Genomic DNA, 27,290 nt, shown 5'->3' on the forward strand with positions numbered 1-27,290 from the left:
AGGTGTCCGGGGGGTTTCCACCTCGTGCGTTTGTCTCGCCCCATTGAGGACCATCTCTGGGCTGGGAGGCAGCATGAACTCCCTTCTGTTCGGCGGGACGGTGCCTTTGTCGGATGTGTCCTGCTCTATTAAGAATAACAACATGGTGGTGGTGGGGTTTTTTAGGAGCCGATTGTTCTGAAGCAGTGGAGTGAGAGACGCGGGGGGAGGCAGCGCCGACGCAGCGAAGTAGAAAGTAATGAAATGGAGCCTGAGCGAGCAGGATGGCGGGGAAGGGAGCAGAGTGACAGCATGAAGGAGAATCACTTGTTCACCTTCAATCAATTCCTGCTTTTTCTCGCCGTCGCACGCGCCTGTGTGCAGCTGAGCGTGCGCGGGCAGGGAGGGGAGAGGCAGCACGCCTTGTCAGGAGCTGTTAGGAAATACATTTGTCAACAACGGGGCAGGGACCAGAGCGAAAGGAACGAGGCGGCCGTCACCGTAGCCTTTTATTTATTGATGGCTTTGGATCGTTCCTGTCTTGGGAAGAGCTCACCTAGGGGGAAGCGTGGCGAGGTGTGGGAGGAATGGGCCCAGTTGCAGTATTTATGGCTCCTACCCATTGCTAACTGCTCCCAGGTGGGGCTGCTCAGCCAGGGCAGCAGCTGGGGGTCACTCGGTCTTCATCCCCCCGCCAGCAGAGCCGGCTCCTGGAATTTGCCCCCGTTTGTAGTTCCCACAGGTCAGCAGGCGTTGCAGCTGGAGAACATCTGTCCCGCAGGGACCGTTCCTCTTGGGAAGAGAGCCGTTGGTGAAGCTGCTGTCTCCTGGCTGCAGCTGTGCTTTCTGATGGCTGATCTGAGCTCGCTGGGGCACGTTTCTCTGCACCTCCTCACCAGAAGATGACCATATCCACTGCAGTGCATGATATCTCTCTTCCCAGCCCTGCCATCTGTCTTGAAAGCATTTCTCCCTCAAAGGTTCGAGTTCGTGGGCTCCTACGTGTGTATTGTGTTCTTCGGATGTGGCTTAGTGTCTTTCAAAAGAAGAGCTCCCGTGCTTTGAAAAGTTGCTGGCTTTGTGCAGCCTTTGAAGAGCTGTGCATGATAAGGGAATTAACTGATTCTGCCACAAGCTTATATTTTCATGAGCAAATTCTTGGCTGTAACATGACGGTACTAAAAAATGCCATTTCCATCCTCCTGTGCTCATTGAGAGTGAAAGCAGGTGGGTCATCCACTGGTGGGATGAGAGCGCTGAATATTGTGCTTTGGGCAAGAAGGAGCATGATGAGGGTTGGGAGCTGTTGTTCTGGATGTGGGTGAGGTGCGCACAACAGGCTTCCAGTTGTTTGTACTTTCCCGAAGCCTTAGACAGCAGAGGTTGGACTGTTTGTGAGCAACCCGGGGTGGCTTTGCTTTGGACAAGTCTGTTGCACTCCTGTACCTCAGTTTCCCCTTGCAGCGTGTGAAGGACTGGCGGTGGGGCTCGCCGCCCCATGAAGCGTTTGCAGAGCCCTCGCTTGTGAACCTCTTCAAAGGTGGAGTTAGCATGACAGCGCTGGCCATCGCTTCCCTCCACACTGTATATTGGGGTGTATTTTTATATGTGTATGTCCCCTTCCTTTCTAGGTTTGGAAGAAGTTCCTAAGCTCCCAAGCTCCCCGTGTCAGTGTCTTCATGGCAGTGCCCACCATCTACGCCAAGCTGATAGAGTATTATGACAAGCATTTCTCTCAGCCGCAAGTCCAGGATTTTGTGCGTGCCTTCTGCCAGGAGAACATCAGGTAGGTGAGCGATGCCTCTCCGGGCAGGGGCTGCTGGTGGCTGGCTGTCCCCACGGTGCATCTGCCGAGCTTTCTTTTCAGCATCACCTCTTTGCAGTCAGTGCTGGTTGTTGTGCTTTAGTGTCTCTTTGACAAGAACGAGGGTGACATTATTTAATTATGAGCCACTCTTGCATGGTAAAGCCAGAAGGGGTCTGCATGCTCATTATATGTCACCCTACAGAACACAAGACTAAGGACTTTGTCCTGCAACCCACGATTGTGCTGCAGTATCTCTCGTAGGAGGCGATTCCATCTTAACTTAAAACCCCTATCAGACAGAGAATCTTCTATATGTGAGGGACATCCTTGGTAGCGGTTAAAAGGCTTTTGGGGCTTCTGGCTTAAGGTTTCACATAGGAGAGCAGGCTTTCTGTAACCCTGTGTTAGACTGCAAATTCCCTGGAGCAAAGGTGATCTTGGCTACTTTCTTATATGGGGTTTCCCTGTGCAGGTTAATGGTGTCAGGCTCAGCAGCCCTGCCTGTGCCTGTCCTGGAGAAGTGGAAGAGCATCACTGGGCACACGTTGCTGGAGAGGTATGGGATGACTGAGATTGGGATGGCGCTTTCTAACCCTTTGCATGGAGTCCGCGTCCCAGGTAGGAGTCTCTAGAGGGTGCACGCTCTTTGGAGGCGTTTGACTTGGGTTTTCTCATCACATCTAGTCGCCATTTGTCATGTTTGAGGAGCAGGCTGTGGTAGGAACAAGGATGCTGGTAGGGGAATTGGCATTGGGAAGCCAGGAGGGGGCATGGCTGTGTGGGAAGCAGCTGGTGGGTTTCCCTGGGATGGGGAGCCGTGGTGGACTGGCAAAGCTGTGTGTGCAGAGCTCGCAGTGGTGCGCGCTGACCTGACCAACCAGGCTGGTTCTGTCCAGGAGGCAGAGCCCATATTGATGCTTTATGATGTCCAAAGTCTCAGTGAGTTGAAGGACGGTGACGGGACTGCATCTTCAGCTCCTGCTCTGTGAAGTTGTATTCGTGTGCAGTGTTGACACAGGATTCCCCGCACAGCGGTTCACGTCCAACAGATTGGTGCTGAACATTTAAAATAGGATGTCTGCTCATTCTTATTTTAGTGCAAGTTTCTTGACTCTTCGGGAATTAGAAATTGTCACGCCTCGTTATACACTCTGGTTCTGTTCTCTCCTTGTCTTCCCTCACTTCTCTTAGCTGCGCTTTGTGACTCCTCTCAATATCTGTAGTTGGTGTAACCTAGAAATAAATTGATCTGAAACATTAAAAATATGAAATGCCCCCACCCTCCCTTTGCTTCAAAACGTGGCCATCTGTCTGCCGAGCAACCCAGCCCACCGCTATGCCACCTTCTCCTCCCCGCACGCCGTCTGCGCACGCGCGGCACCAGATGCACCATCTTGGTCTCCGGTGTCTTGGGGGTCCGGTGTTAGCCGGGGGGGGGCTGTCCTGGGTGGCTTCCCACAACGCCCCAGTGCCCCTGCAGGGATCGCACAGGGAGAGGGGAAGCCGCAGCTCCCCAGCACCGGCTCCTCAGTCTGAGGACAGCTCAGGGACAGCACGAAACGCAACCTCTCATTTACTTCTGCAGAGTAACTGGAGTTCCCCCACCCCAGCTCAGCCAGTCTTCCCTTCCCCCAGAAGCCGCATCCCTGCAGGCAGGAGAGGGAAGCAGGCAGGGAAATGTGATTCCCACCTGCACGAGCTCCGGCTCTCCGTGAGCCCCACACCACAGGGTGACGGCGCAGAGATCATTTGAACGTCCCTGTGGCCTGGTTATGTTTGCTTTTCATTCACCTTCAGGAGGGGAAATGAGTGGAGGCTCTAGAAATTTCCCAGGAGACAAAAGGAGAAAGGAAATAAGACTGAAAGCAACGTGGGCAAGACAGAGGTTGGCACCCAGAAGGGCAGCTCCTACTCCAGAGCTGGACGGCCATGCTCCTGAACAGAGCCGGGGCAGGGTCCCCGAGGGTACCGGGGTCTGCAGGGGACCTGGGGACAAACCCTCTTGTGCAGCCACTGGCAGAGGGGCTGGGGATAAAGGCCGGCTGGCCATCACTCCAGCCGCCATCCAGAGGCTCGCTGCAGCCCCGAGAGGGGAGAGAAGCATCTCACAAAGGTGTGAATCAGCAAGAGACTGCAAAAAGAGGGCTATAATTGAATAGGCTTGATTAATTTATTTCAGGAAGTGTCAGTTGGGAAGCAGATGGGTGAAGCTGAGGCATAATTTACTGGAGCTGTGAAAAAGCTTTTGATATAGTACCCCATTAGAGGCTGGGATGTAAGGTCACCAGGTACCACAGAGCATCCCGTGCGAGAGAGTCAGCTGAGAAATGCAGTGATGGGCTGGGGACAGAGGCTGGGCAGCAGGAGGAGCGAAGTATCCAGAGAAAAGACCTCAGATGGCACCAGTGTTACAGGGACAAATGCCAGGCAGTGGTGACCAAAGACCCATGTGCTGGCCAAAGCGATTACTAGCTTTATTTTGAAAAAGGAGCGCCGCAAGCGTGGCGCTTTACCCTGTGGGTAAGTCCAGGGGTCCTCACGCTTGCCGGGGGATTTCTCCTGGAGCAGGAGCAGCACGCGTCCTTCTCTGCTGCTTCGTGAGCCTCTGAGGAGAGGTGCTGGGGCTTCCCTCGCCCGCTTTCACCCTCTCGGTGTGGCTGGGGAAGGGTCGAGTCCATGTCACCCGTGTCCCCACCGGTGGCTCTGGTGGCGTGGCACCGCTCTCCACCCGCAGCACAGGTCTGAAGGGGCAGGGGCGGGGGGGGGGAGCTTTAATTTCCAGAAGAAGAAAAGATGAAAGATTTGAAAGGTAAATGTTTGCTTGTATATGGTTAAAACCCTGCTTAAAATGCCTCTGTTTTCACCAGCTCTCATTCTAATCCCCCCGGTGCTGTTACTGTGAAGGGAGATGAATAATTCATGGCTGGAGAATGCCTCACTGGGCCTAATCACCACTTTAATTGGAGGTTTAGATCAGAGTCGGCTAATAGCTCCTACAGCGGGGACTCCGTGTATTGTTGACAGTGAGATCGTTGAGTGCCTTATCGTTGGCCTGTTTCAATTCTCCCAGGACACCACCGCACATAACGGCATCGAGGTCCCCAGATACCGAAGGACACAGACCGCAGGGCCAATTAAATTTATCTGGGAAGAGCTGACAACTTTTTTAAACAGAGAGGAGAAACGGTGAAAGAATAATAGTGTCACTCCTTCCTGACTGCAGCCCGGCTGATGCCGGTTGAGATGACACCGCGGGCACGTTGCCAGCATTTCTTAACGTTCAGGAGTCTGCAAATTGGAGAGAGCCGGGAGGGAGCGAGAGGGGAAGGAGCAGGGATTTCTCCCCAGTTTCCCCTCGGGATTATGGCTGGGGACAAAAGGAAAGCAGTGCTGAGTGTTGACCCCCTTCTGATTACCCCCGATGGCTGTCTCAGTGAAGCCAGGACCTCCGGTGCTGTTCCTTTGGGACCGGGCTCAGCCTTGCACTGACCTGTTGGAGTCGGCACAGTGTGTATCTTGACACGGCAGATGGGCCTGAGAAGCTCTAGTCATTGTCTTTGCACAAATTTTATTAATTCTGTCAGGTTTGTCTAGCTCTAATCAAGGTTGTGAGCATTTTCAGCCTTTACAGAGGTTGATTTCCAAGTTTGTCATTTTTCCTAAATACCAAAAAGCCTTTTCCAGACTGAATATAAGGAGACAGCTCCCCACGAGGGATTAGTTTACGTGTTGGTTTTACTTTAGCCAAGTAGGAAATCATTTGTAATGGTGATCTGAAACACTGTATGGGAAACACGTTGCCTTCTCTGTGTCTTCAGATTTGTTTGACAGCACTGTGCTGATCTTTGGTATTTCGTTCTCGAAGACTGAGACTAGGAGTAAGCACTAACCCTTTAGTCCTGCTGTCCGTGAGTCAGTCCGTTATGTTTCTGCACTGAGGTCAGTAGCTTGCATGCAGGGAAGAAGCATCTTCCAGGAAGGCGTCTTGATTTGGAGGCTTTCAGAGCTGGCAAAGCTGTGAGAGCCCGTGGCAGTCCGTGGCGCTGGTTCCTGCTCCCTCTGTGAGCTTTGCAAGACGGGCTTTGCAGTCTCTGCCCCCTGTCCCTTGCCGCGTCTCGCGGGCAGGTTGGAGGCTGTCCACGCAAGGCGTTTTTCACACTGGAGGAAACATTCCCATAGAAGTCTAGAAAGTGGCTTCAAACTTGATGTGCAAACATTTGGCGTGTTTTCCGTGACTTGTAACTTGCTTTTTGAGTCCTCCTGGAGTCTACCATGGCAGGTACCCGGCTGTTTAAAATACAGAAATACCTCTACACGGCACTTCTCCTGGTGACTTCTCCTGGCACATGCTTCTCCTTCCTTACCCTGCGGCAGTCCTCTGTCTCCGACTCCTGGCAGTGTCTGGCCGTGAGATGGGAGCAGCCCAAGCGATCCTTGGTCCTGGAGAAGGTCCTGGCTGCGTGTTGGCTGACCTGCATGCCAGAGGCAGTTTCAGACAGACATCACAGAACTGCCACGTCGCTTTCTGTTTATTTCTTGCCAGATTTGCTAATTGTTCGGGTAGTTTCACTGCAATAAAATCTCACTCCCTCATAGCCCATCTGCTCTTAGCTGATCCTGCAGGGATGCCATAAATCTGGGCTGCGATGACATATCGATTCCCATGGCAACTGACCAATGTGGCAACCCAAATCATGATGTCACGGATACTGGATCTCCAGGACTTGAACAGGAGAACAAGGCTAGGAGAGGGAAAACGCCACTTGAACCCAAATGCCTGAAATACAGATGACAAGGAGAAGACAGCACTGGGCTCCAGGTCCTGCTCTAAGGACTTTCCAATGTCGGGCTGATCCTGCTGCCTGATCAGCAGAGCTAGAAAGCCCCACCAACTGGAGACTCTCCAGGGGGAAAAAAAAATAAATCATCTTTTAAAATAAAGAATAGACTCACCAATTTAAGCCTTGACTTGTCCATTCCTCCTGAGCCACAGCTTGCTCTGTGCTCACCCTGTGCAGGTTTGCGTGCTCGCGGCTCCCGGCTTGCAGGGGATGAAAGTCACGGGCTTCGTCTCGCCATGAGAGCCACCTCGTGCCGTTGAGATGCAGAGCGAAGCCTGCTGAGCCAGCAGATGCCCACAACTCCTGGTTGCTTCTGAGCCCGGAGCCCCCCATCAGCCAGAGGTCGCAGGACCAAAGCTGCCCTTTCTTCCGTGCTTTCCGATGCTCACCCAGGAGAGCGTGCACTAAACCGAGGGGTGGGAATGCTGCAGGCTGCAGGTTGGGGAGTTCTGGGTTGCAGGACCATCTTAGAGCTTCATAGCAGTCGTTCGTGAAACTGTGTCAGATTCCCTGGCTTTGAAAATTGAAACCTGTGGAAGAATGGTGTGGTTTTGATCTCTGCTTTTCTTCTGTGATGTTTTATATACAGTGTATTGATGTCTCATAAAACTGAGATAATCCCTTGCAATTCTTGCACTGTTAAGCCTTTTGCCTTCTCTGTCAGGTCCAGGCTATAGAGAAGCAGTGAGCCACTGTAGCAATCATCACGCTCTTTCTTTTCACATCTTTGTGTAGGTTTCATGGTGCTTTTTTTTTTTTTTTTTTTTTTTTTTTAAAGACCGCTTCATTACTGAGCTACGAAGCTGTGCTGATGTCTTCAACGACTGGCCAAGAGAGACCGTTCAGGGCTGGAGACACATTTGTTTTCCTAGGCATTTCCAACGCTGCCTGCTCAGCGAACAATGCCGTATTGCACCGCAGTGACATTTGCTTGCAGACATACGATGTGATCGAAGCCTTCCTGAAGGGTAACCCCCTGCTAGGAAGTTCTTTAGTGCCAGCACAGTCTGCAGATGCCATTGATAGACGAGCAGCTGCTCTTTTGCATCCTTGATTTTGTTGTTTCCCAGAGGCCGACCACTCTTTCAGTCTTGTTTTCCTTTGCAGGTTCTGTGGGCACCCCGCTTCCAGGGGTGGAAGTACGCATTGCCACCGAGACCTTGAAAAACGGGGGTCGTTCCTACACCATCCACGCTCAGGGAAATGAAGACAACACGCAGGTAGTGCTCAGCCCTGTTGTCCGCTGCTTCGCTTTGTCTCATGAAAAGTTCTCTCTTCCCTTTGAAGCCCCAAGGATTGAGGCTTGCTCTGCTGTTTTCCCAGGAACTCAGCGGTGCTCTTCAGAGTTTTCTCTTACTTGTATTCATTTATGGCTTACTATAAGCGTGGTATTTTTTGGAGTGCACAAGTGTTGTCCTTGCCTGCAAAGGAGAACAACATCCGAGAGAGAACAACCCCCTGCATAGGGGTGGGAGGGGAAGGCTAGGGTCTAAGGGCTATGGTATAAGAAGATGATACTGTGTCTGCTGGGGCTGTTGATGGCCCAGAGGAGGGTGATGGGTTAAGCAGTGCCAAGTCAAAAAGTTGAAGTCTACTGCAGAAGGTAAGAACAAGGCATTGACAGGAATTCAGATAGACCTTACCTGGTCTAAAGAGTCGCTAAATAGTCTGGAGGAGAGGATGAGTGCTGGAAAATCTAGAAATGGGGTCTGTGTTTATTTCATTGGGTTTGATCAGGGTTTTAGCAGTGAGAATTGGAAGGGCAGGACCGGTGGCCTTGGGGGCTGCATTCGTTTCAAAATGGCGCGGGGGGAAACCCATCAGGTTTCCCTGGAAGTCCAGCTCCGTGCCGAGCTCCAGCTGCCAAGTGATACCTGCACCAGCAGTTCTGGTGTCTCAGAAGTCGGATATCCTTGGTGGTGAAGCAGTTGGGCCCCTTTCCCCGTGACCTGCCCCCGTGTTGGGGTGCTGTGTGTTCCCCGCTGCAGAAGTAGCCCCCAGCCCGAGGTCCAGGGTGTCCTGCTGCCTCAGCCCCTTTCTCCCCCCGCAGAAACAGCTAACCGGGGTCTGCATTCCTGCCACGTCTCCTTTGCACCCTCATTGTGGGTGCAGGTCACGTCGCCTCTGGCAGATCAATAGCCAGGTGATGTACGGGCTCGGCTGAGTAGATAGATGCTGTATGTTCAAGAGAAATTATTCCAGCAGTCGTGTGCTGTGTGGGTGGGAGACAGGCAGGCATGAGATGCAACCTGAAATACATGGCTTCACTCATTCCTCTGGGGAAATAGCTTCTCATCTAGCCACGTACATGCCAAGGGTTCGAAAGGAGCTTCCCGGTCTGTGGCAGGGTATACCAGAGAACACTGCTGGTGTGAGTACTGGTGAAAGACTCAAGAAAGCCTTTTTTTTCTCGAGATTATCTGTGCGGGCAGCTGGAGGAGCCAGTGGGACCCCGGCAGCCACGCGTGTGGGTTGTGGTCAGGCTGCAGCAGGTTGTTCTGCGTTCTGGTGCCGTAACGGGGTGCTGGATCTCCCCCCAGATGTGCAAAACGAGCCCAGGGGAGAGCCGAGAGGGACCGTTCTGGCCAGGGACTGTGGCTTTTCTTTAAAAAAAAAAGGTTTGCCGCTCTTTACTCTGCATCACTGCTGTGGTGTGGCTGAGCAGTGGGCAAAGCGGGAGACCTGGGGCGGCCGCTCTGGTGCAGCACTCAACACGTAGGAAGCTGCATCCCGTTTTTATCGCTTCACTGGATGAGGCTTACATTTCACAGTTTTGTCCCCTCATCCTGGAGTTAGATCTAAGCCTTATTTTTCCACTTGTGTAGAACTGAGACATGAAATATAATGTGTCCATCTTAGTAATGACCCTGTAATGCTTTTTTTTACCCTAAGGGATCCCTAGGCGCTTTACAAATTAGGTCTCAGACACAAGAATCCCCGAAGTGCAGCTACTTCCAGGATGAAATGTGGACGTTGTTCTTCTGAATTATGAGCGGAAAAAATACGTAATGTTTTTTTCTGCTCAATACGCCTTCCCCTTCCTTCTGGTTGTATTGAGTGACCAGAGAAGGGGAACCCAGTTGACCTGTGCCTGGTGCTGGAAGCCCACCACCCACCAGGGCTTCGGAGAGCTGAGACTCACATAACTCTTCTCTTTTCTCTAGCTTCAGGCTGCTTGAGTTTATATTTAGGGCAGAGGAATTGCCCTTTTATCCCAGCCGTTTCTCACATACTCCCTTCAGCCCCCGGCACGGGTGGCTGAGGTCCATACCAACGTCTCATGGTGCTCCCAGGAGCTCCCACCAGCGCTGGCGTTGGCCCCACACCCCTTGCTGATGGCTGGCTTTCCGTCAAGCTCTCCCTTGGGGTTTTTTGAATGTTCTGGTGAATTCTCAAAACATCAACCGGGGAGGGTGTGGGGAGGTGGTAGATTTTGCCTCTGGGCATTGGCTGATGGGTTGGTCCCTCTCTGAAAGGCTGTCCCCATCTCACCCACCTTGCCCCTCATCCCAGCTTAACTGGGAGTTTCTTCAGGGTGAAGGGAGAGAAATGGTCCCAGCGGCTTTGGGCCACCCTAGGAGACAGTGGCTGGCTGGGTACCTCCGGGACATCCACAGCATTCCCAGGAGCAGAGCAGAGCCGGCTGCCTCTGTCCCTGAGAGTGTCAGAAGGGCCGCGGCAAGGGGGGAAGAACAGTCCCCACTCTCGGCATGTCTTGGCACAGACGGACGCGTGGCAATGCCAGGAGTTTGGTTTTTATATGGCCTGGGCATGGAGCGTGACTCTCCATCGCGTGGCTGTGCCGGCGGGCAGGTGGCAGCCGTGGTGGCACACCTCTTCTCCCAGTGACGGTGTAATTTAACTGCTTCACACCTGCGGATGCAGGCAGAAAGCCTCACCTGCTGCCCGTTCCTGCCCCGAGATGCTGCTGCTGGCACGCTGTGTGCATCATGCTTGGTTAATAATTTATGTCAGAAGAGAGTACGTCAGTGGAATTTATTTAAAACAAGGAGGATCTGACAGTCCGAGTGCTCATCACGCTCCACCAGTCAAAGAAAGGCCTGGCTTTGTTTAAAATCAGCTCCTCCGCAGCGGAGGGGCTGTCCCTGGGATGAGAAGACCCGGTCGGTGTCACCCTCCCTGCCTGTGCCACCGGACAACCCTGGTGTGGCCTTTTCCATGCCTCTTATGAGAAGGGATAAACACATATTTCCTCGCCTCCCTCGCAGGAGGGCTCTGAGGCTTACAGCACGTTGCTTGATCGAGGGCTGGGAGGTCTGTGGTATGGACCCAGCAAAGGCAGAGGGGTCCCAGTGGAAGGACAGCGGTGGTGGGGCCAGTGGCAGAAGGCACACAACCCTCCCAGCACCCGCTTTGCCCAGGTTTGATACCAGCATCCCTGGCCCCATCCCTGCTCCGGGCATTTCTCTCTGGTTTGGCATTGGCGCTATGAAAAATTACCAAATGTCACGTAAGGGATTGCTGGAAATAAACACCCCCCGGCAGCTGGGCCGGCACAGGGAGCGCCTGCCGTCTGCTTCAATGAGACGACTTTCAGGGCAGGGACCTCTCTCCGTACACGGAAAGCACGGGGCACATCTGTGCCGCTGCACAGATAATAATGAAACTGCCAAGCCGGAGCCAGTCCCGGAGGCGGCAGGGGCACGGGGCCGTGCCGTGGGGCAGTCGTGCCGTGGGGCAGCCGTGCCTGGCAGCATGGAGGGCTAAGGGCCAGCACGGTGGGGCAGATCTGGTGGGATGCTGAGCACTCCGGTAGGAGCTGGGCTCCAAGCCAACTCCTTCTCACCAGCCTCTCGGCTCCTGCGAGCAGGTGATCTTCGTGCCGGGGGTTAGGCGCATTGTCAGGGCAATCTGCGAGGCGTTCACACCTCGGCTCCGCTGTGCAGAAACCCTCCTGACAGCGAGCAAAGAGAGCGCCTGCCTTTGCCAAGGAAATTATTTGCTTAGCTGTACGGAGCCTCGCAAGGTCACCGCCTTCCCCGCTCGCGTTGGGCTGAGGTTTCTGCTTTCTGCTGCCTCTCGACAACAGAAAGCAACAGACCTTCTCCGAGCTGTTTCTTCCCCACTAACACTGTCTCTCCCATTAGATGCTGGGGGATCGTGCCGTTTCCTTTCACCTTGTCACCCTTTGGACATGTTTGCGCGTCCTGCCGCAGCGAGATGCAAACAGGAGCTCGGCAGCATCGCGGCGGTGGCAGAGGAAGGCGTGTGGGTGGCGGGAGCGGGGAGGTGGGGAGCGTTTCTGCTTTGCCATCCGGTAACTGCCTGAGCTTGCAGCAGGGGACTGCTGTAATTTGCAAAGCTGGTTTCTGGCACACCATGAAGATCAATAATCTACTTAGCTGAAAGTTTGCTGGATCTCTGTTCTTCCCTTCATTTTCTCCCTTCCCTTGATTAGAGTGATGCGTTCCTTTCATGCACGTGCTCCGATCTCCTTGCAGCTCTCGTGAGCCTCGTGCTCTGTTGCATCCAGTTTGCTCAGGTTTCCTAGCTAGCTGTCGTGCTGCTTCCTTGCTAATTGCTGCTGCACCTTGGGGCTGCGAGCTGGTTTCCTGAGCTGACGCGGAGCCACGTGCGATCAGGCTGGTGGCTGTGCCCTGCACTGCTTTTTCCCTTGTCCTGTTCGCTGCCCAGGCTCGGCTTTACATTTCCCCTTGGGCCACAGGCAGAAGGATGAAGCTGCACCATCGCTGCCAACACCGAACCAACGTGCTCCGACCCGACGCAGTCGCTGCCCGGTCTGTTCCCAGCTGAGGATGCTCTGCAACCTGGTGTGGGACAGGACCACCCGTGGTGGCACTCCCCGCCCGAGTCACGGTGGCTCCAGGCGGGGTGCCTGCACCCTGACACAGCGTCCCCCGCCTCCTCCCTGCGTGGGAGCGTGCTGGTGCGGAGCGGGGTCCCCTGGAGAGATGCTGTCCTTCGAGTGCTCGGAGCAGCGCTCCCCCTCGACGCATCCCTGGGGAGCAGAGGTGTGGGGAAGCGGACATCAGCGGACAGCAGCAGCTTTCCCTGCTTTGAGCCATCCCAGCTCTTGCTCCTGTAGGCGCTCACCTCCGAAGCAGTTCCTAAACATTTAACCTGCATTAAGCAGCTGCCTGTTGATCCTATGGGATCAGGCTCTTTACCCAAAGACCCTGGCTGTTGGTGTAGGGGAAGCTGTCAGCGTTCCTCCTTACCCACAGCCCCGGCTGCTTTCTCCTGGTCTTTTTTTCCCCTTAACTTTTTGGCAGCCCAGGGATCTCGCTCTCTCCATGCCAGGCTCCGGTGCACAGGAAAGGGTTACAGCTCTCCAGCGCCGAACGTTTCAGTTTGCTTTGTTCAGTGCGATGCATATTTCATACGCTTAGCTTCCCAGCTGGCAGAGGCCTGGAAACCCTGCGAGCTGTCGGGTATTGTCTCTCTCCTTCTTTATTTGTTTGTTTGTTGGTTGGTAGGTTTTTTGGGTTGTCATTTTTGTTGGATTTTTTTTTTCCTTTTCCAAATTGCTCACTCGCACGAAAGCCAAACCCCAGTCCCTGACAATAGGGGTCTATCAATAGATAAATGGTTTCACAGCTGTATCTAATGCAGTGCTCTAGCCAGGGCTTTTATGGCGAGTAATTTTCTCGTGATGAGGCTGCGAAGGGAGCCGTGCGGGACGTATGGGTTGCAGGAGCTGGCAGCAGGAGAACGCTGCAGCCATGGGCTTTTCTCCCCCCGCAAAGGTTGTAATTATCTCGTTGTTTATCCATATGCAAGCTGTCGTCCTGGACGGGAACCGGCTCGGCTGCGGCCATCCCTCCCGAAAGCCACCAGCATCTCCTGGCCCCCTCCTCCCCGTGCCCCCCGTGTCTCTGCCATCTGCTAGCAGCTTGCTGCTGGTTGCCAGTACCTCGGCGGGGCTGCAGGCGTTGGGGGCAGCTGGCACCATCACCCTTTGTTAAGGCCGGAGGTCTTGGCCGTTGATGCCCCTGTGGAGGGGACCAGGAGTGGCTCCACGTCGCTCACGTTCATCCCAGATCTCTGGAGAACCGGTGGGGAGGTGCTCGGTCATCGCTGAGCTGCCAGGGTTGTCTTGGAGCCTTCCTCCAAGGTCTAGGCACCCCCGCGGCTGCTGCCCGTGGGTGGTGTGCCATGGGTGGGTGTGGGTGCCATGGACTTGCACGTATTTTGAAGCAGCTGGTGCGAGCGTACCTGGCTCTTCTCCGGCATGTAGCTCCTGAGGTTAGAGATAGGCACGTGCCAGCCGTGCCTGGCATTCCTGAAAATGGACAGGTACGGACACGCTGGTGGGGATGTGACCGCCTGGCCCAGGGAGTCCTGTCTCGGGCTGACCCAAGCAGGCACCCTGATTTGTTCCTTTCCTGTCCTGATCAGACCTCAGCCTAAACCAGTTTGTTCTTTGTCCTCAGTGCTCCTACACTTCCAGAACATCTCTCCTCTCAATGGTACAATTTTTCATCTGTTTTCTTGTCCCTGCTGCATCTCATCCTCAAGTACTGGTACCTCCCGCAGGTCTCTCGATGGTGAACCTTACCTCCAGCATCCCAGTTCCATCTCCCATCAGCAGCTTGCTGCTGTGGGTACAGGACGTGCCGTGCGGTGCTGAAGCCTCGTAGGATGCCTTCACCAGGACGGCAAGTCGCTGATTCAGGGTCGAACTGTTATTTGGAGTGAAATTCAGGTTGAGCTATGAAGAGCCGAAGGCTGGCTGACGAGGCTGCCTGGCAACCATCGGGGCTCACGGGATGCTTTGGGCTTCGTCTCCACCGCCTGGGTCTTTGCCCACCTCATGAATCTCGCCCTCAACCCCATGATCTCTCCCATCAGTAGCCACCTCCCGGGCAGGCAGCTTGTGGAGCATGTTGTTGAAGACAGCCTTGATTAGATCTGCTGCTTTTCTTTTATCTGGAACGTCAGTCCTCAGGTCTTCTGGCACAATCCACCTTTGGTAAACTCACGCTGCATTTTTTCCCATTTTCCATTTGCCTCCGCTGCTTCCAAAACTCCTTCCAAAGCCCTCGCAGTGTTGGACGCTGCGGTTGTGTATATTCCAGTTACGATTTCTGTTTCACCACGTTCCTCTCCCCAGCGTCCTGTTCTGTGTCCTGCCCAAGTAATTCAAGTTTCTTCACTTTGTTGCCCAGGCTGCTTTCATTACTGTATAAACATTTTAGCTGCTTCTCATTGATCACATCCAGTTCCTTAGTCAACTCAGTAATTGCATTCTCGTATGTATTTATATCTCCTTCCTTCTTTCTGTCTGTCCTCTGATTTTTATTTTTTTTTTTATTTTTGGCCATAGCTGTATTTTATTTCTTCCTGGTAGTAAAAGTGGAGACAGAGATTAGGATAGCATCATGTCCCCTTGTTTCTCAGCTGAAAACTTTTCGTATCACAGGAGCAGCCTTGATCCCAGAAAACTATTATTTCCTTGCATGTTCAGACTGAATCCATCTGTCAAGAAGAACCCTCTTTCCACGAGTGTTTCCTTTGAGCTAACCTTTGTCATAGCAGCCTCCTCTATTGATCTCTATTCCTGTTTTATGCTTTCATTCCCCCTTGTAGGGGAAGGAAGACTTGGGATATGTCTCCTTGGTCCCCTTCACCAGGCTGGCAGTCTTGGTTCTCCCAGCATGAGGGACAAGAGGCGGATTCTTCTTTGGTCCCATCATGGCTGGTTTTGGTCTTCAACCCTTTTCTGTATCCTTGCCTGTGCCAGGAGAGCCTGGGAGACCGGGGTGTTTGTGTTTGGTGTTGTGAGGTGTGGGGTGAAAGCGGGTCTCCTGCCCACACGGTCGCTTGGGGCTTGTTTTTCTGCTCAATTTTTGCAACCTCACACCTGAGTCCTTCTGAGCTGTGGGTTCAGCCCACACACTTACAACCCGCCTCCTCCCGTGATGTGCTTGTTGGACCTCCATCGGGTCGTGGAGGCTGTTGCTGCTGTAGCACGTCTCGGAGATGTTTGCCAAAGAGCCCTGAATGTGGTGGGGGAGATGCAGAAGCAGAAACCAGAAGAAAAAGGGACGGTCTCTGCCCCAGAGCGCTTCCAGCCAAAGCGGGGAGGCACCGGCCGCCGCGGGACGGCTTAGCACAAGGAAGCAATTAGAGGTTCTCGGGCAGCGCGATCGTCTGTAGTCACAGCACATCACAGCCTCCCTGACCTCGACTTTTAAGTGAGGCTTATGAAAAACGAACCGAAGGTGGGCCACTAATTGAATCCTTGCCTGGCCCTCTGCCTGCCCCCGAGCACAAAATCGGAGCGGGCGTTGCGAGGGCACGTCAGGAGCCTTTCTCTAATGAAGAGAGCTGAGGGAGTGGGAAGATGTGCTGACATCTCGCCTCGTTTATTATCTTCTGAAGCCCGCAAACAAGAGGGATGAGAACAGCGGCGTGGAGAGCTGTTGGCGTTTCTGGAATAGTGTTACACGTCTAATTTATGGTGTTAATATAGATCAAGAAGTTTTGAGTCCGTGGAACGACTGCGGGGAGGACTGACCTTTCCAAAACTCGGGTTGTTTTCTGTGGTTCTTTGGGGATCATCTGGAGTTAATCAGTTGGGTAACTTTTAAAAATCAGTATTGCCTAAAAATATATACAATCACCTTTGTTTCCAGTGGAGCAACATTCGCTGTAAGTAGAGGGTTGGGTTTTTTGAAAATAAGTTTCAGTGTTCCAGCTCCACTGTGCACCAGCCTTGCTTTTAAATTTATAACCCTCCGAAATGAAAAGTAAATTGATTGTGTTATTCCCAGCCCTTTTATAAAAGTTAACATTGCAAAAACAGATGTGAAATGTGGCCTCGTAGATTACAGCCTGGGCTTGGGGTTTTCTGGTTGGGTTTTTTTTTCTTTTTTGCTTTCTCTGTACTGTGTCCCCGAGGAGCAGAAATCTGCCTTTTTCCAGCAGGAGGAAAATTGTTCTGTGTCTAAATTGCCTCCTGCTTGCCTTCTGCAGGATGCTGCAGGACACGGAGCTCAGAGGAACGATAATGCTTTTACAAAACCACGCAACTTAGCAGGGAATTTTTAATTACGAATGTGCATGAGAGTTCAGATTGCCCGGGAATTCGGTAATGCTTTAGCAAGCCTCGCACCTCTAGGACATCCATTCAAATACAGCCCAGGGAGACGGGCTGATTAAAAGGCACCGTCAAGCGGATTATTGGTCTCTAGCTTGCTTTTAGGAGGCAGGTGAGCATGTCCTCACCTCCCTCGTCACCCACCACACCAGTCCTGGAGGTAGCGTGATCCCCCGCTCTGGAAAAGCAGGGTCTGGGCAAAGCCTGGAGCTCCCGTGCTTTCTCCAGGTCGGTGGGGGCTGAGCTGTTGGACGCGGCGTTGGGGCAAAGCTTTGCCGTACCGCAGCACTCTCCAGGCTGCCAGTGTCTTGAAGGGGCGAGCGAGCGGTCTCAGCAGGGACAGGGAGCGTGTCTGGACGCGCTGGTGGCAGGTAAGCTTCTGCAGCAGCGCAGTCGTGAGCGTTGCAGGGCATCCGTGCTCTGCAGCTCGACCCTGGGGCGCAGGGGGGGAAGGTGGGGCCGTTCTTCAGCTTTCGTTGTATTATTGTCCGTGCTCTGGTATGTTTAAAAAAAAAAACAGACCAACAGAAAAAAGTTCCTACTCTGCGAGAACTGCTAAAAGGGCTCCATCGCTTCCATAAACCTCACACATAAATTATTGTCTTCTATTAGTCACTTAAAAGGCTAGGTTGCTTAATTATTTTGATCACAGTAATCACTTATTTACAAGGTGGGGAAAAGTGCCAAGCACTTCCAAGCTGAGCGCGGCACAGTAGGGCTGTGGCGGAGGAGGCAGGGCTGCAGAAACATTGCCTTCCTCCCCACAAATGTCAATGCTTTTGCTGTTTCTTGGTTGCATCGATGATGGTGCCCAGCCCGCGCACGCCCTGGGCTGTTCTCGCCTGCTCTGGCAGCAGCGGTGGTGGAGGAGGCTGGGCTACTGGGAGCCCAGGGTGGTGGGAGCCGCAGGAGCGGGGTGGGCTGCGGGGAACTGGTTCTTCGTGGAGCAAGGCGTGCGGAGGAGTCGGAGAGCAGGCTGTGGCTGGGTAGGAGGGCGGAACAGGGAGCGGGGACCCCGGGGCAGAAGTGTAAGGAGGGAAGAGTAAAAGGCAAATCATGAGAGATCTGCGGGGGCAGAAGAGCCCCTTGCACTGCCCTCCTCCTCGCGCCGCTTACCCCATCCAGGGAAACCACTCATCCGCGGGCGCGCTGCCTCGCGCTCCTGGGGCGCGAGAGGTGCAGGGTCCCTTTTAAGGACCCTCCTGAGGGAAGATGCTCTGATCTGCAGCCCCTGAGCCGTCAGTACTCACCCAGGAAAGAGGTTCAGATTATTATTTTTGGGGGGGGCAGAGGGAAGGAGGGGTCTGGTAGAAGTTAAATGTGTCCCCCTGAAACCTACTGTTTGCAAGAAGACATTTGGGTTTGTTGTTTTCCCTCAAAGCTTATCTGCCTTCCTCCCGATTCTATCAGCCCAATAATAAGTCATTACCTCCCCTTACAAGCCTCACCTTCCAGCTTTCACCCTGTGTCTTCCACATGTTTCTGCTTAGGAATCCGCAGCGCCTCCCCTGCTTTCCGCCCTGAGCCTACCTCCATAAAAGCCCCTAATTCCATTAAAGGCCATTACAAGCTCCTCTCCCGCAGTTCCCGGAGGAGCGCGGGGCAGCGTATATCAGAGACCGCAAGAAAACAAATGGCCACTTTGAACAAATCCCAGGGCCGCTTGCCAAGCGGGGATTCCCAGCTATTTACAAACTGCCCTCGCTTCCTCCTAATAAAGAGGTAAAATGGAAGCAGGGAAAATATGCATTTTATAATCACCCAGATTTAGGCCTTCAAAGGGTTTATTACAACCTTTTATTTTCATGCGTGGAAAATGTAATCTTATCTAGTACGCCGGCTGGCCCAGCTCAACTCGCCGAATCGGTTTTACAGCAGAAAGCTATCAAACGGCAACCTTCGGGGGCACGCTGTGCCTGGGTGTTAAAGTTGCTCGAATGCATTAAAGCAGTTGAAACGTGCATTAAAATACGGCACTGGGAGAGGAGGATATCTGTGCAATTAGCAATCTGATGCTTTCAGCAGCTGCTTGCGATGCCGATCCAGTGCATCAGCAATGGGTGCCACTGAGATGGGATGGCGAAGAACACAGTAGCCACGCCGCTGCCACAAAAACCCCGCTTTCAAAGTGGGTTAGCAGCCGGCTAGCTTGCTGTACGTGGGATTGTAGCAGGGATCAGATGCAAGGGCTTGTAGGAGATAAATGCCTTGAACCTTGAATTTTAATTTATGCTGTTTGCAAGCGGCAGAAGCTGCTGGCGCTGGGGTGGTTTGCGTCCCCTCTGCTACGCTGGGGAGCAGTGCCAGTGACATTCAAAGTTCAGCAAGCAAAATCCTATTAAGATAACGTCACGGCCTTTCTGTTTTACTGTTTGCAAGCCAGCCATAACATCATTAAATTACACAACAGGGAGGTGCCTGCTGCCAAGGAGCTCTGCTCGAGATAAGATGTGGGTTGAGCCGCTGCCAAAATTTGAGTTGATATGACACGAAATTTGGAGCTGGTTCAAGGCTTGATTTGCACAAGACATCGCAGCGTGCAGGTAAACACCGGGCAGGATTGGTCCCTGGGGCAGCTCTGCTGCTCTGATCCGGGGCACGGCGCGGGTCGTGCCGGTAGGGCAGTATGCGGCGCTGCCGGCTGGCACCACGCGACGCCTGCCTAGGGCTCGGCCGGGCAGGTTGGGGCTGAAGGCATTTGTAGTAGCCAAATTTACACCTGTTCTTGCGTTCAGCGCTGACAAGCAGAAGACAAAACCTGGCAGGATCTGTAGATGAAGCTCGGGCAGCTGTTCGCAGGTTCTTGCCGTCCTTACCTCTGCCACCCCCTTGCCAGCCCTTTCGGGGGAGTTGGAGGCAGCCCGATGGCTAAAGGGATTGACTTCGAAGGCTCACACTGTGCCAAGCGTCTCCTGGGCTGCATCCCCTGCAGCGTGGCCAGCGGGGTGAGGGAGGGGATTCTGCCCCTCTGCTCCGCTCTGGGGAGACCCCCCCGGAGCCCTGCGTCCAGCTCGGGGGGCCTCAGCACGGGAAGGACATGGGGCTGTTGGAGCGGGGCCAGAGGAGGCCACCGAAATGCTCCGAGGGTGGCACAGCTCTGCTGTGGGGACAGGCTGAGAGCTGGGGGGGTTCAGCCTGGAGAGGAGGAGGCTGCGGGGAGACCTCACTGCGGTCTTGCCGTGCTTAAAGGGGGCCTACAAGAAAGACGGGGACAGGCTTTTTAGCAGGGCCAATAGCAACAAGACAAGGGGTGATGGTTTTAAACTAGAAGAGGGGAGATGTAGACTAGATATAAGGAAGAAATTTTTCACGCTGAGGGTGGTGGAACACTGGCACAGGTTTCCCAGAGAGGTGGGAGATGCCCCATCCTTGGAAACCTTCAAGGCCAGGCTGGACGGGGCTCTGAGCAACCTGATCCAGTTGGAGATGTCCCTGCCCATGGCAGGGGGATGGACTGGATGGCCTTGAAAGGTCCCTTCCATCCCAAAGCATTCTGTGGTTCTATAATTCTAATTAAAAGGCCTGTAACGTGCGGGCAGTTGTGGTAGCCGGTACCTCTGTAGCTGAGATGGGGCAGATGGGGTCCGGCGGGGTTTGCAGGGAGGTGAGCGGGGTGGAGGTGCCCCCTGGGAGGAGAGGTGTCACCGGCAGGGTTGTAAGGGCTGCGTTACCCGATGGGCAAAACTGGAACCAGGAACACCGGGGCACTGAGGTGCTCAGGGACGTTGCTTGGTTTGTGATGCCACGGCTGGACCAGCAGGAAAAGGAGTGAGAAGAAATAGCCGCAGTGTAAAACTGCATGCAGGCTCTGTAACAGCACTGAACCCCTGCCTTGCTGGTCCCTCTGCATCACCTGCCGCGTCCCTGCCCCGCGCGCCGACGCGGGCTTTGTGCCTCTTGCCCTTTTGCTGCTGCAGGTACGGAGGTTTGGTCCTGGGCTCTCCTGGACCTCAGGTTTCTCTGTGCTGTCCTGCTTGTGGAGAGTCTGGTCCTCAGGCTCCCTCTTTCACATCCCCAGGGGAGAACTCATCCAGCACCACCCTCACCTTGCCATCGCTCAGCAAAACTCCCGTCATCAGCATTAAGGCCCTTTTTCTCCTCCAGCGTCTTTCAGGCAGTGGAGATGATGCACAGGGAGGGCTCTGGGGGCTCAGCCCAGCCCCGGGCACACGGCGGCGTTTAGGTGATTCTGCAGAAGTGCCCGGGCTGTATATGCAGAGAGCCCATGTCCCCCCACCCGCCAAGGCAGGACATCAGGAAGAAATGACTTAAACCAAAAATTGCGTCTCAAAAGCAGCTTTCTAAGCATTTCCCTTTAGAGAAGTTCTGTTTCCATCAAAGGCTGCACAGAGACACGAAGCCTGCCCTGCCCTGGGATTCTGCCTGCCGCTCCAGTACTGCTATTACTGCTTTCCCTCGTGGCTGCGTTTCTGGCATTGCTGGCTTTCAGGGTCCCAGATGTCTCTCATCCGTGGTGCAGCAGCTCAAGTACAAAGCGGCGCGGAGCTCCCGTTACCAGGATGTTCCCTGCGAAGGGACGGCGCAACGTGCACGAGCACGTCTGGCAGTGACCTTCCATCCCAGCAGCGGCTTTGCACATCTTCCCTGCAAAGGCCTTTAGGTTAACAGAGTCCCACCAGCGGTGCAACGTTCGTGCCTCTCTATTGCCTCATCTCTTAGCCTGTATAATTACAGAGCCATGTACGTGCAGCGGAGATGAGATACCGTGCCATGTCAGGCAAGCCTGTGACCTTCCTGCCATTCTCCAGTTTCCGTAACAGCAGGATATTTGCTTTGTTGCCATAGAAAACCTGCCCGGGCAGGTTTGCAGGGTACCGAGTTGTCACTACAACTGTCGCCTTCCAGCGAGCCTGAAAGGAGCCGTGTGTCCCCGAGAACAAATCAGATGGTGTTTCCTGCCACCTCAGGAAAAAAACCAAAGTGTTAGATTGACAGTTTTGGAAAGCGAAGTTTTCTATCTGTCAACAGAGCAGACAGCAGCATGGCACAGTCACAGGAGCGTCGTCCCCTGCCTCGAGGCTGCTGCCCTCCGTGCTGCGGCGGGCAGAATGGTCCTCAGCCCCGAGGACACTGCAAATCTAGTACATCTAGGGTGAGTGGTGATGGTGCCTTCAACAGGAGCCGATCTCCTGTGGGACAGCAGTCCGTGCTTCCCTTCCCCGGGAGGTCAGGGCTTTGCCACTGCCAGCCCAGCGACAGGTTGCCGCAAGTGCCAAGCGGTGCAGCTGGTGGCCGGTGTCCCCTGCAACTGCTATTTCCATGGCTGAGCCGTCCACCCACCCTTTCAGCTTGCTGCTGTCACTACGAGAGATGCAGGCCAGCACTCTGGGGACGGGAGACGGAGTTGTCAGGGATGCGCGAGTCTTTCAGGAGGCAGCCGCTGTGATCTGCTTTCATCCGTCCCCCAAGAGCCTCCGCCGCGGGGAAGGGCGGCTTGCCAAAGAGAGATGGGAGATGGGCTCCCTGAGCGGCTGGGTGCCCTGATGGGGTGCCTGGGGATTGCAAAGCACGCCACGCTGTCTCTGCTGATGGCCCCCCCAGCATCCCACTCCCCGGACCGTGCTGAGGCTCCGAGGGCGGCGGGTGGGGATGAGGGGGTTCCCAAATTATTTCCTGGGAGAGAGCCCGAGCCAGGCAGAGGCTGATAGGTGCTGTGGTGGGAGCAGGGTGCAGAGAGCTCTTGTGAAGCCTGTCTGCATCAGGCCATCCAGGGGTCAGAAAGGACCAGCCCTCTCCCAAGAGTATTCCCAACCCTTTTCCAAGAGTATTTCCCACCTGTTTGCATGTGAGACCGCTCCTCTCCTTTGCCAGCAGCTGGAATGCATCAGCCTGCCTGGACTGCCGTTCCAGGGTGGCAATTCTTTCCATATAACACGGGTGTATATTTTCAGTGATTTTGAGTATCAAAGGCACTTAGGTGAGCCCTTCCACCCGAGGAGAGCGGTGCTGCAGGTGGGCAGGCTGCGTCGGAGGTCGGTAAAGGCTGGGAGGGCGCACGGCGTGGGTCCTGCTTGTCCCCCACCGTGCCGCGGTGCTGGGGGACGGGCGGTGGAGACGATGCTCGCTGCTGCTCTCCGGGATGCATTCACCGTGTGCTTGTCCTAGGTGACACCAGGTCTCGAGGGCCAAGAAGGGGAGCTGCTCGTGAAGGGACCCTCCGTCTTCCGCGAGTACTGGAACAGACCCAGAGAAACAGCCGATGCCTTCACGCCCGACGGCTGGTTCAAAACAGGTACTGTGGCGGCTTCCCCGTGTCACCTGGCGGAGGGCAGCGAGGGGAGAGGGGGGCAGCAGCTCCGGTTCGGCTCCCAGGGTTCCCTGGCTGCTGGGGAGGGGGTCGGGGATGGGGGGATCGCAGCCTGGCTGGGGGCGCGGGCTGGACATGCTTCCAAATGCCGGGCACAGCAAGGGGCTTCGCTTGCGTGGGCCATAATTAGCCAAGTGATGGGGTGCGTTTGGGAGTGTTTGCTTGTAAGCATGACGTGCTGGTGCTTAACGTTTTCTGGAGACTTAAACTTTGCAACCTCAGCACCCGAACACCGGGTGGGATTTAGCTTAACTTACACGGGGATGGCATCAGTGGCAAACCCCCACTAAGCTCCGAGGCGCTGGATGCGTCCTGGCGCCGGCGTGCTGTCTGCGGGAGAGCTTGCTCCCCTGCTGATGGCTGAGTATGGAAAGACAAGGTGTGTAGGGTCGAAACCACGTGCCCGGGCAGCGCGGCTGTACAGGGCGTCCCTGGGATCGCGGGCTCGGCCGCCGGGGTCGCGTGGGAGCTTTTCAAAGAAGCGTCATTTGTCAGCCAGAAAATAGTAACTGATGGAAAGCTGAACTTTCTGGGTAAAAAAACCTCACAGCGGGTGTCTTCAGTGTGGGAGCGGTTCGGAAAGAGAAATTGCCAGGACGTTTTTTTTAAAGTGAAAAGTCTGAGTCTTCCAAATAAAGAGACTTTAATTTGAAACCAAGGCTCATTTTATTTTTACACGATGCATTGTGGAAATGCAAAGGAAATGGTTCTTTTTTCTGGGTTTCTCAGGATTTGCCTTTCCCTTTCCACTAAAAGAAATGTTTCTGAAACATGAAATGTTTCCAGGGATGGGAACACCTCTGGTATTTGCTTCTTTCAAATCAAATTTCACCAGAAGGTAATACCCTAAGAATAATAATACCTACTGCAGGTGGGTCCTGTGTGCGCCTTGGTAGGTTTTATCAAATATTTGCAAACAGAAAAAAGATCCTGTTATCCCGTGATAGCAGTGGATGCCGTCGGGACTGTCCCTACCTGAAGCTGCTCTGGCTGGGATGGCAAGTTCTCGGAGGAGGACGCTTGCGGCTAATCCTGCCCATCACGTGGGATAACAAATTCAAGAGGATACCAGGCTGAAGACCTTTCCCAAACGGAACAGATGTGACAGGCCATGAATAAGTTATGTGCTTCAAAGTAAGCCTCCCGCTCTGCGCGTGGCACGACGAGCGGTCAGAGACCTCCTCGGTCAGAGGTTCCCCTTCCCCGGCGCCATCCTGCAATTTAGATTAAACACTAAACTGGGCGCGGGCCGTTTGGTGGGCTCTGGCCCTGGCTGCCGGTTGGTACCCCGGCGTGCCCACCTCCCTGCCGCCAGCCGGGAGCCGTTCGGGCAGCGGGGCAGGTACAGGCAGCGTGTTTGGCTGCCTGCCCTGAGCCCGACCGATGATTAACGTTGCCCATGCGGAAAGACGGGATGGCTCATTTCTGCCTAACCTTAACATACACGCAGCTCTGACTTTCCCATTCCCCTCCTTTACTGTGTGTTAGCGGTGCCATCGAGTCAGGAGTCAGGCTGGATTTCTGATGCCTTCTGCGTAATCTTATTTATTTACGGTTCTTGAAGAAGCTGTGATTTATTATTATTGTTACCCTGAAGCAGACGTGGAGCTGCTCTGCCGGCGGTGTCACCACGGGTCCCCATCCCGGGCGGGTACCACAGGCTGGGACTGAAGCATCATCAGGCAATGTGCAGGGTGCAGGGCAATCAGCATTAAAAATTTTTTTAGTCAACACTCCTGATGAATATTTCAGATGCAAAGGAATAGCATGCATTAATTATTGCAAAGAGATGTCTTTAGGAGAAAATGATTTTGAAATTCAGTTTAATTTCATTGTAATGCGCTGCAAACAGGAAGGGAGTATGTGTGTTTAATTGGCTCTCGGGGGTAAGGCCGGGAAGATGGCATGCCTTTGTCACAGGCCATTAGTGATACAGACTGCATAATGAGAGAGTACAATCAGCTCACAGCTGCCGGCTCCTACGGGGAGAGAATGATATTAAATAGAAATCAGTATAAATTAAACTTAACCCTTTCGCTAGCTGAGCAAAGCTCAGAGCTAGAAGTAAGGGGGGGGGGGGAGCGGAGACAGGCATGGGGGTCGCTGGGTCGGGGGGTGCCTGGCCGACCCCCCGGCCGGGCTGCCTCCCTGACGTCCCCCGCAGCTGCCTAGGGAGGACAGCAGGCTTTTAACTCCGTTCCCCATCTCCTGCCCCAACTCTTTGCCTTTCTTTCCCTTCGTTCCTCTCCTGGATGTCGGGTTGATGGGGCTATTTTTTTTCCCAAGCCTCATTTAGCTGGCGGTGCCGTGAGCGAGCCCCGTCGCCCCTCACTCGCCCTGCCTGCCCCTGCCACGGTGACAGCCTTCGGAGATCACTGGGAAATGGCAAACATCCCTGGGGTGGTAAAAAAACACTTAGGGAACCAAGAAGGTTGTGTCCTATCATAGCAACTGGGATCTGGAGGGCGAATTACCCCCATTAAGCAGCGGTGGGTAACTTTGGAAGGGAGACCATACTGGCAGAATCCGAAAGAGGCAAAGCCTGGCCGCTGCCGGGCTATAATCTGCTATATCTGCCATTTGCAGGTCAGACAGGTCGGTGTTTTAAAGCTGAGGCTGCGTTTGTGCACATGGCGCTGCCGAAACCCAGGCAATGGTATTTCTGACGCCGTGCTAGCGTTCCCTCGCCGCCAGACCCTCGTGTGGGTTGCCACCAAGTGACCTACGGGTCACCTAAAGCGGATGATGGTGCGATTGCGGGCGGTGGCCAGGTCCCCCACGGACACGGGGAATGTGCGCTCAGCTGCGTCAGGGACGAGATTTGGAGAGGGTAAACTCGGAGACGGTGCGGCTAACTCCTCAGCTGGCATCGTTAACAGCAATCCGAAAAGCCATCGGGTCAGCAAATGAAGAATAATTACTGCAAGGGGAACCCCGGCGTGTCGCACCTCGGCGGGAGTCCGTCTCTGGAAGGGCACTGCTCTGGGGTGGCACTGCACGGAGACGCGGGGAGGGGTGTCCCGCGGTTGGCACTCGCCGTACGGTGAAACGGAAAGCGGTGTGACGTCTCCGCGTGCTGAGCACCGAACGCAGGCTCTGCCCGTACCCTCCCTGTGCCTTGCCGCCATCTCACGAGGCGGCGTGTCCCGTTGGCTTTGCTGAGTTTAATCAGTTTGGGGCTCTACCTGGGTATCCCCCCTCAGCGTTACACACACAGAGCCAGGCGTCACCGCAGCTCACGCCCGCTTTTCGTGTTGTGATGGGAGTTAACCTGGAAGCGCTGCGCGGGGCTCGCATGGTCTCGGCGCCGGTTCCCTTCCGTACCTGCCCCCGGGGCGAGGTGAGGGATGATGCTCCGACCTCGCAAGGTGCCTGCCGAAGTGTTCCATTCTGGGCTGCCTCCTGAAATGCAAGGCTGACAAAGGAATCTTGAATTTTTAAGTCTTTTCTGGCTGCAGATCATTTATTTCCCCCATACCTTCCTCAGGCCAGTTCTCTGTTTCTGGTGGTTGTCCTTGTAAATTGAGTTATCATCGGTTTTTTTTCAGAAAGTATAGGAACCAGCAAAAAAAGAGCCAACACTTACATGGCGGCAGTCATTTTCCTTTCTGATTGACAGCTCCTTTATTAAAATCCCCTTTTCTCCCATGAAACTGTCTTCCCCAAGAAAACCCCCTCATGTTGAGCATTGGGGATGGTCATTCCCTCTATGACAGGAGGAAAAAAGAGCGATGCAGACTGGGGCCACCAGCCCTCTCTCCGCAGCGTGCTCCTGCGGCTCCCAGCTCGGTTTCTAGGGAAATCTCAGAAAAACCAGGCATTTCGTGCAACAACTGCAAACCTGTGTTTCCTCCCCTCGGGACGAGAGGCAGACACCGTGTGTGCGCTGTGCGGGAAGCCTGTGCAGGCATCCCTCTGCAAACGTGCCTGTTTTCTGCCTCGAACAAGTACGTGTGTATGTGTTATAGGGGGGAAAAAAAGCAGACAAAAAGGCGTGATGCTGCAGTGAGTTTTTGATGAGTTCAAGATCGTGGCTCTTTTGAGAAGCGTCTGAACTCGTGGTGTTGCGTCGGTGATTTACTGTTGCTCCCGTCCTCTTTATTCCCTCCGATTTGCACCGTTGTCTGCCTATCTCTCCGTCTCTCTCATTTCCATCTGAGTGAATTTGATTATTTTTATTGTATTAACGCTGTTGACAGAGCTGCTTAGATCAAAGTCCCCTCCAGCCATTTCCAGGCGGACCGCTGGGTA

The 27,290-nt window shown here is 54.2% G+C and overlaps 1 protein-coding gene across 7 annotated transcripts in view; it reads left to right on the forward strand.

Moving 5' to 3' along the window:
• Positions 1-27,290, forward strand: part of ACSF3 (acyl-CoA synthetase family member 3) — a 66,981-nt gene that overhangs the window by 14,372 nt on the left and 25,319 nt on the right. For 6 of the 7 annotated variants that reach the window (XM_087738881.1, XM_087738887.1, XM_087738885.1 and 3 more), the window contains exons 4-7: positions 1,611-1,765; positions 2,259-2,404; positions 7,735-7,847; positions 22,838-22,964. In XM_087738881.1, the coding sequence (XP_087595007.1) occupies positions 1,611-1,765; positions 2,259-2,404; positions 7,735-7,847; positions 22,838-22,964 (541 nt within the window). Of the gene's footprint in view, positions 1-1,610; positions 1,766-2,258; positions 2,405-7,734; positions 7,848-8,677; positions 8,771-22,837; positions 22,965-27,290 lie in introns of all 7 variants that reach the window. The other variant, XM_087738888.1, reaches the window with a different exon arrangement.

This window comes from Nipponia nippon, unplaced genomic scaffold (assembly GCF_047370975.1).
Source record: "Nipponia nippon isolate SJK-2023a ecotype South Korea unplaced genomic scaffold, ASM4737097v1 scaffold_7, whole genome shotgun sequence".
NCBI classification, from domain to species: Eukaryota; Metazoa; Chordata; class Aves; order Pelecaniformes; family Threskiornithidae; genus Nipponia; species Nipponia nippon.